Genomic DNA, 10969 nt, shown 5'->3' with positions numbered 1-10969 from the left:
GCAGACGATTTGACACATCCATATGAAGACATCCATAATCCCATATGTCTCAACCTATTTTCAAATTTCTTAGCCAAAATTTGCCTCTATTGAAAGCTTTGCGCTCAGAATATTTCCATAAATAAAAATAAAAAACTGCAGTACATTGTTAAAATGGGTGTCCGACGTTTTCTTCGTAAAACAATTCTTCGTAAAATTAATTCTTTGTAAAACAATTCTTCCCAAAGCATCATTTCTTCGTGCATGCAATTGAGATTTGATGTATACGAAGAAATGCTTTATACGAAGAATTGTTTTACGGATTTCATTTCACCAACCACTGTTTACGAACAATTGTTTTACGAACAACTGTTTACGAAGAATTGTTTTACGAACAACTGTTTACGAACAATTTGCCTATAACCGTTAAAATGATAGAAGTGTAGTCGTAATAATTTTTGAAAGTTCAAGGGTTAAGTTCATGCGATTTTTCAAGCGAAGATTGCTTCTCAATTTTTTTTTTTTCGAAACTCGTAAGGTAAGCTTACAATAGTCATCATTTTTCCACTCTTTATTTTTTCAGATTAAATGTAATTTAGTAATCCAATTAAAGAGATAAATATATACTCAAAGGAAAGTGTTTGGTAAATTCATTTCAAAGGATCTGTGAAGATGGGAAGAACTTCCAGCTCCGATTCAGATTACAGGTAAATCGAATCATGTCATTGAAAAAATTATACTATTTTTTTTTCACTTGATGAGCTTCACCGAATCTCAGCTACCTTGAGCATGCGTCACTGCACGAATTTCGTTGCAAAAATATTTTTAATTTTAAAACAGAGAATAATGCATGACAATAAATTTATAAAAAATTAGCCAAAGTTTATAAGTCAATTAAAATTGATCGTTAAAAATTAAACGACTATTTCTTTTTTGACTTTTTAATCAGTGAACAGTAAAAGCCAAATATTTGTGAAAACTTTTTCCAATGCAATATAATTACGCAACCAGTTACGTCTTTAACTGTGAAGACGACGGCGAAAATATATTTAATTCAAATCGCTAATCAGTCCTGTTTCTTCTCAGGCACTGAAGAGGCCAAATTTATTTTTATAGGACGTACTTTACCATATAGGTGCTGTTTTATATAGAGATGTACCGATATATCGGCATCGGTATCGGTGATATCGGCCATTTTTTGAGTATCGGTATCGGCAAAATTTGGCCGATACTGTGGCCGATACTAAACATGTAATAAAAAGGCGTTTGCTGTGAATTTTCTGCAGAAGCAAAGATATAGATTTTTTAAAGTAGTAACTAACGTCACATTGATGTAGAAAAATAAAAACCTGTTCAAATTTTTGATACCTCACACTCCCAGGCCTCGAAATTCACGGCGGACATGTCCGCCGTCACAGCATGTGATGTCCGCGGGAAGTACCCTCTAGATCGGTCATATTTGTCCGCCGAGAAATAACGCAGGAACTAGCGATGCAAATCGTCATTCATAGCACGAGCAACTGTTGCAAGAATATAATTTGCACCGGGAATGCGAAATTATCGCATTCTCAGCGCGCATCTAGAAAAAGTTAATACTGTATCTGTATCCCTTAGCTTCCATTCAAGTAGGAAAACTTTCGATTTTTACGTTGCTTCTACGATTGATGACATTGAATCAGCGTAACAAAGGTGAATTCTTCGCTAAGAATCGATGGGAGTACCGACCGCTACTTCTACACTAATCACGCCCAACTTAATTCAAGTCTTATGTCACAATGTCTGGCTTTGATCTCCGACTAATATTGATAAGGCAATGTTGGTTACAAAGTTAGATAATACGAGTAGGTTACTACAGCAAGATGCAGCAAAACTTAAGTTTTGGTATTACAGTAAGAAAGAAAAGACCCAGAAAAAATTCTGAAAGTGAGAATGAGGGCAATGAACCTACTACTAGGAAATTTAGTGGTGATAGGAACATATATTAAAGGAACAACGAATGTAAGGATTAGCTCTGTCAAAGATCACAACACATCATTACCTCATATGGCTGCAGCTTCAACATATCTGGCCGACAATACCCCAAGCCATCAATTTCCGATCACCAAGGCCCTCGACAATATGAGTGACAACGAAAATAATCAAAATGAAGAGGTTGTTTGAAATCGCATATTTTATCGCTAAACAAGATCGCGCATTTACGCTTTTCCCTCAATTAGCCAGTCTGGAGAGAAGACACGGAGTAGATCTCGGTATTACGTATCTTAACGACAAGCAATGATCGCGTGGAGATTGGCGCACGTTTTTGAAGATCGATACTATTGAAGCTCTCATGCGCATATGCCTGGACGGCCCTGACTGCGCTGATTATAGCCCCAAGCCTGTCGTGATCTCGTGGAATACTGATACTATTTTGGAGAAGCAACCGCAAAAAATAATTGCGCTTTTTCTAATGTTTTGTTTGTTCTTTTTGTCACTTTCGCTCACATGACACGCAAAAATAAACCTAAAGAAAAAAGGCTAGTGAAGCTTCGCACAGTAGAAAATAGCGTTAGTGTAGAAGTTTTCCGACTCGTGCCCAGAGCATTGTGACGCAAGAAGCCATACGACCTCAGAGGTGGAAGTTAATCAGTTATGCGGCGTATTATTTTTTATTATTTATTTGCATCAGACACAAAGTCCATAAAATTCAAAATTTTAACAATCATCATCATCATATTTAGCAGCTACACGGCGCTTTGACTCTTCAAGCGCACCTCGTTGGTTTGATGAAAGCCTTTTAGACTGACTTCGCTGAAATTTTAAAAAGCCTAAACCGTAACTATGGTTCTCAAATGGCGAAGACTTATCAAGATAATGTGATTAAGTATGACGATCGACGTTAAAACTGGTGTGTCCGCCGTGAGACTTAATTTGTCCGCCGAGATAGCTGCTCAGACCGGACACGTTTGTCCGCCGTCAACAAAAACGAATTTCGAGGCCTGCACTCCCATGACTTCATGCGCACACCTTTTGGCATTGTTTGCTTACAGTGATTCTTTCACTCAAACAAAACGTTTTGTTTCAGAAGTTTTGCGTTGTTCGACTCTTAAGTTGTGAAGGAGACTCAATTTCTCCAATATTTATCATTTATATATATATGTTTCTTTTTTACTCTCAACAGAGGATAAAACCAGGCCAGGACTGCCCAGGTGGCGGAAATGTGTATAATTTTGCATCGTTTTTGCGTTGCTGGACGTTTGGGAGACCCGTGTAACTTGGTTCTTTTTGGTGGGCTGGTTCTGTCGGTTTATGATTTGGTTTCCGCATTTAGTTATGGTGGACTCGCCAAGCTTGGGCAATGTCGTGGCGGAGTGGGTGGGAGCGGTGAGACTGCGAGTTCTCGCTGGGCTGGTCAATAAGTGGTCTTGTTGCACCTGGGATGGCGGCCTCGTTGTGGGGGGAGCGTTCTTCTCGGCTGTCGGCGCGGTGCTGGGCACTCACTGGTGTGGCGGGCTATTGCAATTCGCTGGCCATAGCGGTGTGGCTTCCACGCTAGCCATTTAGACCATCCAATCAACTATATGTTTCTCGGCAGCCGCTTTGCAGCAAGAATTGACATCGACAAGAATTGAAATGGCTAGTGTGGAAGCTGCACCGTTGTGGTTGGCGGGTCGCAGCTGCTCGCTGTGCTGGTGGGTGCTCGGCCTTGTGCTGGTGGCCGGGAGGGGCGCTCCTTTCTTCGCAGTGGGGTTGTCGTCTTGGGCGCGGCAGGACCGTTTTGATTGGTTTGGTGAGGATTCGTGGTCCCATTGCTTTCGTGTTGGGCCTGCTAGTTCTGCCGTGGAATTGTTTGGGCTTGGTGGGTATGTTGCAGCGAGGGGTGGAAGTTGGGTCGCGGACTGGTGGAGCCGGCTTGCTGGGGGCAGCCGGGTTGCATAGTTTTTTTGGACGTTTAGCAGCGTGGGGGCGATGCGGGATTGTGCATTTTTGCTGCCTGGGTGGTCTTGGCCTGGCAAAAGCTTTTCAACCAAACGACAAGCGCCCTTAGGTTGCATATTACTTGTCGAATAGTTTTTGTACGACTACACAAATCATTTGGTTTACATTTTACATCTTATTATCAATTATGATAGCCTATTTGGAGAGTTTGCGCAAATACTTTATTTAATTTTTCAGAAACCCCAATTATGATGTAATGTTTCTTCCCTTATACCCTAGTCCTCAATTATGGTGGCCTTTCATTACTAAAACCTACTATTATGACACAAAAATGCGGTTGAGATTGGATTCTTGAATCTTTAATAAATTATACCAATTGAAAGCTTTTTTTAATAGTTTTATGCAAATAAGGTAAAACTTAGCATTTGATATAATACCTTGCAAATACCAAAATTGCATCTTTTTGTAACACCAAAGTATCGGCCAAAATATCGGTATCAGTATCGGTATCGGCCTAAAAAAGTGATATCGGTATCGGGATCGGTATCGGCCACAATATTGGTATCGGTACATCTCTAGTTTTATATTTGGTTATAGTCGCAATCTTAGCTGTTGTATTTGAATGAAAGCTGTTTCTGATATTGGTATCTACAGTACATACGCATTTTCATATTTACCGCCATCAAGTGCTCTTTTGAAGTGTAACATGTAAGAAAAAGAGTGTTGTCTGCTTTGTTTTTTATTCTCACGAGTTTAGTACAAACACTTCACATTTTAAGCAAACCGCAGTATTGTTTGCCTCTGGTAGTAGTAGCTGCTATGGTGACCGTCTAAAACTCTAAAGTCGTGTTATGTAACTGACGGTCCGTGAGCCTGTGTGAAAATCACATTATGTTGATCAAACTAACTTGTTTGTGGTTCGCTGTATCACCCCGTACTCACTATTGTTCCTGATTTATTAAAAATCCCATGTTGTGGATTCACGAAGAGAGTATCATGCCAGACAGCAAACTCTGTCATTTTCAACGTCTGCACACGTTGAATCAACGTTAAAATGACAGATTTTGCTGCCTGGGATGCACTCACAGACGTACATTGCAGCTCGTCGTCAAAGCGTAAACGGAAGAGCCGAAGACGAAGATCACGAAGCAGCAGTTACGAAAGATCAAGAAGAAAACGTGGAAAATCGGGCCGCAAAAAGTACTTGTTCTTACACTTTGCGTATTGCTAAATTCTCCACTTTTTACCATGTATTTTTCTTTTTCAATACTAGGTTGTTTTTTTTCCGTTACTAGGTTTGTGAAACCAAACTTACGTTTTTGCTCATTAGCTTAAAGTTGCAATCACCAGTTTCAACCAAACTGTTGTGCTGTATGAAACAATGACGATTGTGTTATCACATTTTTTTTAATTTTTTTTGTTGAGTCATGTTGCTTTACACCACAAATGATACTACTAAGCTGCCCTCTATTGTTGCGGCCCACAGGAATAAAATTCGCACGTGACAATTTCGCTACTTCACACCATGAAACGGTACCCGTGGTTATAATAAGTGCACGCCTCTTTTTTAAGCCTTTCATAGTTTTTTTGTTCTCCCTGTCATGTTTTATTGTCGTATCCGAATTTGGGTAATGATTTTAATTAAGTGGACGGGAAGGCAAGGAAGCCAATCTTCGTGTCCACCTTCAGTCATATATTTAAGTGTCTTACTAAAATCACAGCCGCATGCTTTTGACCAATGTCGAACCGACGCCCTTTCCAGTGTCGTACCCACCACTCAGCTATGCACCATGCAGCCAGCAGTTTTGGTTCATTACTGGGAGCGTATATTACAACTAGTGTCTTTCTTATTTTAAAACCAATCAAGTTAACCAAAGATACAAACAAGTGGGTTTATACAGGCAACAGTGAAAAGCCAAATGCAAGACCATCCTCAGTAAACCAATCTTTTTTTATGAATAAAGAAATGACTGATTTGCTGATTGGAAAATGTTCCCTAAGATCTAGAAATCGGAACTGTTCCGTTTATTTAGTTAGCTACGACAACTAGACTAGAACTCCAACGCTTTTTTAGCAACGGCATTTTCTCTTTCACGCATTATCATTGAGATATTGCACAGACGAAGCCGGAGCAGAAGTTACAGTTCTGACCGGAGCAACAGTGCTTCCAAGCGAAAGCGGTCACGTTCCCGATCACGTGATCGATCTCGTCACTTCGAGTCGAAACCAAGAACCAAAAAGTCACGTGACAAATCAAAAAGCCCCATCAGGCGAAAAAAGCATGTGGACGCGGTGTTGGGGATTGGAACAGGAACGCTCAAGTAAGATTGACGTCATGCTGTGCTGAGTCGCTTTCTGATGAGTTCTTATTTAAGCTTCGTAACTTCTTTTTTTTGCAGAGATGTGATGGATATCTTACCTGGATTTTCAAAAATGGTAGGTGCTGCTGAGGATGAGTGAGTTACAGATCCGGTGATGTGGTTTTCTAATGTAGCTGTACAAAACGCATAGCTTTGTTCTGACGATACAAAAATTTGTATGTAATTGAAAATACTTTTAAAGGAGCAATCTACCTGGCGTCAGCACAACCTGACTACTCACTATGTAGAAATGTTTTCGGAAAACAAAAACACTAAACTATTGTATTGGAAGTAAAAAAAAAAAAACGATGTCTTTTGCTTGGAAGATTTTTTTACGTGGCTAAATTTACCGCGCCTTTCAACATGATTGTTGCCAAATAAGGAATTTGATCCTTATTTGAGAAAACTTCAAAGTCGTTGAATACAAAAATTTGTCAAAAAATAAAGAGCCCAAAATGTAGATACTAAACTCATGTTCAGCAAACAAGCAAACAAATCATGTTCAGCAAACAATTGTTTGCTGAACATGAGTTTAGTATCTACATTTTGGGCTCTTTATTTTTTGATTAGATTAACCAGACGTTCCAACAAAAATTTGTAATTTGGGAAATTTTGAAGTCCTGGGCAGAGAGTAAAATCCTAACCCAGGCAACACTGTCACGAATCAAAACTCTTTGATCGCAGACAAGGGCGAAAAGGCGCTGTATATACGCTATCCAGTCAGTGAAATCCGTCATTTTTACATTGATTCAACGTCTGCTCGAACAAGCATTGTAATTTCTACGTTGCTAAATGTCCTGTGTTTGTTTCAAGACCCCAGCCGAGCAAAGTCGCATTCGGATTCAACGAGCTTTAAACGCTGCAGGTGAGAATATTGACGTCACAATGCATGGTCCCTGTCAGAGTTGGCAATCGTTAACGATCCCTTTATCTTTCAGTTGAAACTTCAAAGAACGAAGAAAACACAGATTCCGATGAAGACAGTGTCACTGCAGGTGGTAAATATTTTCACTGTGTTTTTTTTGTTTAGTGTTTGGTTGGTTTTTTTTTTTGACGTTTCCCAACAATTAAAAATGCAGTTGGCTAAACTAACTTATCTTGAAAATATTTCCATCACCGGCAATGAAGATCATAAAGCGGGGTTTGCACTTCAGCGGCAAAAATGTATTTTGCCAAAATCGCTTTTGTTTTGTCATTTACAACCATGCACGGAAAATGAGACTGATGCTATTTTAATACCTAACTATCCTACCAACTCACATTTTTATTGCATTGAAGCAAATGTCACTTCATTAGTAGAAAGTGGATCGTTTTAAGCCGCAAGTTGTGTACAAGGCTGGGCAGTGGGCTATTCGAATCAAAAAATATTACGAAACCTTTTATACAATTTCTTCATTTGATTTTCTTTTCCAAATGTTTCCTAAATTAACGGAGAACACTCGATCGTGTCCCATAACACTTGAAAGGCTCGTTTTGCTCTGTAAATACTGCAAGCAAAAGATAGTGCGGGCAAGTATGATCCTCTACTCAGACATTAACTTTAACGTTGTTGCATTCACAACGTAGAGGAGAGCTCAATGAAGCTACAGGTGGATAGAGCCAAAGCTATCCAGGCCATTGGAGACGATGAGGATGACGATGATGGTGACTTTCTACCTTCTCATTTCCGATCTTCAACAAAAGCGAAGAAAAAGGCTGAAAAAGCAAATGAAACCGCCAAAAAGGTATTTTTTTATTCGAAGTTTTATATATTTGACAGTGTGGCCAGATAAAGTAAAGGTGGTCCCATACTTGATTCAAGTGTTTGGTGTGAGAAGATAAGGTTCTTATTATACTAAGCCTTCGGCACTAACGAGAGTAGGGTGGCCAGTTCCTTTCTCTCGGCCGCCTTTACTTCAGCAACTATGCCCACCCAATTTATTACACCCTGGGTAGAGTTGAGCGGTGTTTTCAACAACCAGCTGAAGCCGGGAGTCGAACCAAGTTTGCATGATTGGAAAGCCAACGCATTATCCGTTGCGCCATCCCACCACCCAGCGGCCAGATATGTTTCCTAAATAGTTTCAAGCGCTGTCTGTTGAGTTTGAGAGCTGTTTTTGGAAAAAGTTTACAACAATATTTTCTTTAATGCAATGCAAGGTTAAAATAAATCCCTTTTAGAAGCTATGTTTCCATTGCAAGAAGTGGATGCCATTTTAAAACCCCAACCTAAATTTGATTATGGTGACGTTGTTCGACCAGTTCCATTAGTTAGTTGCTCCTTCTCATCAGTACGTATGTTGACTTCATCCTTTTTTGCTTGATTAAACACCTGACCAGTAGGCCTATTTCAACTACGCTTGCCTCTCAGGTGCAAAACTTATACCAGTCATCAAATCAGTTCATTTTTACCTTGATTCAACCTCCGAAGACGTTGAATCAATAAAAAATCGGGGCAGTTGATCACTCTTCGCGGTTTTGCTTTTTTTACTCAACCGTGAAACATAAAGTGTGGTTACATTTTCATTGATCAGTCTTACATGGAACGGGAAAGTACACATGAAGCCGCCATATTCGGTTACGGGAGCGCTCTCAGCTTAGATCAAGCTCTCAACAAGAAGCAAGAAATTGACGAAGATGCTTTATTCAAGGCCAAAAAGATCATTGACTACATGCAACGTGACCCGAAAACCTTGGTTGCCGATCAAGTGAGTCAACTCCTGTCCATTCCAACGCATCGTTGTTGTTCAGTTTATTTTTACTTGATTTAAGTAAAACTAACGTGGTCCCATACTCAGTTATTGAGCTTTAAGGAATGAGAAGACAAGGTTCTCATTACACTGGGCTTTCGACACAAACGAGAGTTAATTGGCCAGTTCCTTTCTCCGGCCACCTTTCCTTCAGCAATTACGCCCACCCGAAGCATTACACCCTGATGGTAGAGGTGAGCGGTGTATTCCACAACTAGCTTAAGCCGGGTGTCGAACCAAGTGCGCCTTATCATCTACGTCATCCCACCGCTTATTTATTTAATTAAATTTGTGTTGTTAAGTACTTAACTAAAATCGTAATGGTATCACAGCCGGCTCTGTCTTTAGTTTCACCATCGCCACCTGGATACTTAGGTAGCCATGGTTTCACTGATTTTAATGCCGTTTATCTGAAGAGAAGATTTTTAAACTAAGTTATTTGTGTTCACTCAAAGGTTTCAAACGACTTGTGTTTAGGTTAGATGTCCAAGAATGGATAGACTTAAATCATGACAGTACACGAATTTCTCTTTCGTGAAATTTTTATGCGAAAAAAAAGAGATGTCAGCTATTACATTTGCACTGACTCAACTTTGGCAATTGTGTTCTACAGTTGCTTGTCACACCCGAAGAAGCAGCCGCAAGGTGGCGCTCAAAGTTGCTTTCGCTCCATCGTCGCTTTGCACAAGATTTGTCATCAGTTGAAGACACTTGATCTCACAAGAGGTGATAATAACACAAGGAAGGCAGGCTTCGAGGTCCAACGAAGCATGACGTCGGTAAAGGACAGAGCCAAGCTCTCATATTACGTTGTTGTTGTTCAGTGAATGGATGCTTTGTCTAAGCATGATGTGAATGAAAGATTTTTCGTGGCCAGTACCTCTGCTATGCGAAGTAGCGGTATTTCAAATGTAAACCAAATAAAAGGATTTACATCTACTCAGTGTGGAGCTTTTATGATTCCGAAAAATAAGAAATATTCATACTAAAATTTTAACTTGTAGTTCAGCAAACATTTCGAATTTAACTGTTTTCATCTTTAAACTTGAATGCCATTCGAGTTTACAAACGGAGATGGTCTGTTTTCGAAATGTTTGCTAAATCATGAATTTAACTTTCGGATTTCGGAGTTTGTGGTTTTCTTCAGACTTATCAGGCTCAATCCATTGTGAATGACCTGATAACTTAAATCGCCATGAAAATCCCTCATGTAGGCTAACCTATAGCCTAGGCCCTAGGCTACATGCGAGTCTCTGAAATTAGGGACATTTGATATACTGCAATAGGCTATATGCAAACATGTATGTTGCGATTCATCTTCCCATGAGGCGATCTGGTTGTTCTCGAAATCAGACATTTGGCTCCGTCATCACATTGATGAAATACATCACATGACACGCAGGGCCGTTGGCAGGATTTCTCGGTCCCGGTACCAATTTATTTTCGGGCCCCTTTCATCGACAATGTTATGAATATAAAGGTTGCTGTTAAAATGAGGATGACACATGCCGTTCATAGTTGAAAATTAAGAGGAATAGAGCAAACCCGATGTGCCAAAAGCATGGTTGTTTAACAAATCTTGCGCAATCATAAAATTTTCCGAACCGCAAAACTTACTATCTCTATCTAGCGGTTGCATTTTTGAACTTTTATTTGTCACATGGCGCTAGAGTATTACTTCCCGATTCCATTGATGTTTCACTGGTCATTCTAGGCTCACCAGAAGATAATTTACAGCAGACGGTCAGAAAGTTTTCAATTTGATTTGGGAAAGGTTTTTGGGCCTAGGTCAAACATTTGATGATTGCTGCAATCTAAAAAGTGTTTTCGTCGAATTTTTAGTCCAGAAATAGGGATAGCAATCTTCTTACCTGTGCCATTTCAGTTTTTGAGTTTAAACAAACATTAGCTTGTTTATTTTGAAATTCGTGTTTCGGGTTATATTTCACTAAATATTCGTGGTTAGGGAAATAACTATACTAG

General features: G+C 39.7%; 1 protein-coding gene across 2 annotated transcripts; it reads left to right on the top strand.

Moving 5' to 3' along the window:
* The first annotated feature begins 562 nt into the window (after window positions 1-562).
* Window positions 563-9910, top strand: LOC145787759 (serine/Arginine-related protein 53-like). 2 transcript variants are annotated; one of them, XM_082599579.1, is made up of 9 exons: window positions 563-686; window positions 4999-5097; window positions 6018-6218; window positions 6297-6333; window positions 7071-7122; window positions 7196-7252; window positions 7824-7981; window positions 8771-8944; window positions 9600-9910. In XM_082599579.1, exons 1-9 carry the CDS (start codon window positions 652-654, stop codon window positions 9699-9701), a joined length of 915 nt encoding a protein of 304 aa, XP_082455705.1. In that variant the 5' UTR covers window positions 563-651; the 3' UTR covers window positions 9702-9910. The 2 variants fall into 2 exon arrangements, with proteins under 2 accessions (XP_082455705.1, XP_082455704.1); XM_082599578.1 differs by having other exon boundaries at window positions 7196-7255.
* Window positions 9911-10969: the final 1059 nt, after the last annotated feature.

Source organism: Aplidium turbinatum, chromosome 18, assembly GCF_918807975.1.
Source record: "Aplidium turbinatum chromosome 18, kaAplTurb1.1, whole genome shotgun sequence".
NCBI classification, from domain to species: domain Eukaryota; kingdom Metazoa; phylum Chordata; class Ascidiacea; order Aplousobranchia; family Polyclinidae; genus Aplidium; species Aplidium turbinatum.
This window is presented reverse-complemented; position numbering and strand designations above follow the sequence as displayed.

What these genes read in the sequence shown, in the direction of transcription:
- LOC145787759 (XM_082599578.1), top strand. Translation starts at nt 652, where the DNA reads ATGGGAAGAACTTCCAGCTCCGATTCAGATTACAG. An exon ending in ACGAGCTTTAAACGCTGCAG is followed by an intron (nt 7,123 to 7,195) that starts GTGAGAATATTG and finishes TTTATCTTTCAG; the next exon opens with TTGAAACTTCAAAGAACGAA. An exon ending in CAAATGAAACCGCCAAAAAG is followed by an intron (nt 7,982 to 8,770) that starts GTATTTTTTTAT and finishes TTCATTGATCAG; the next exon opens with TCTTACATGGAACGGGAAAG.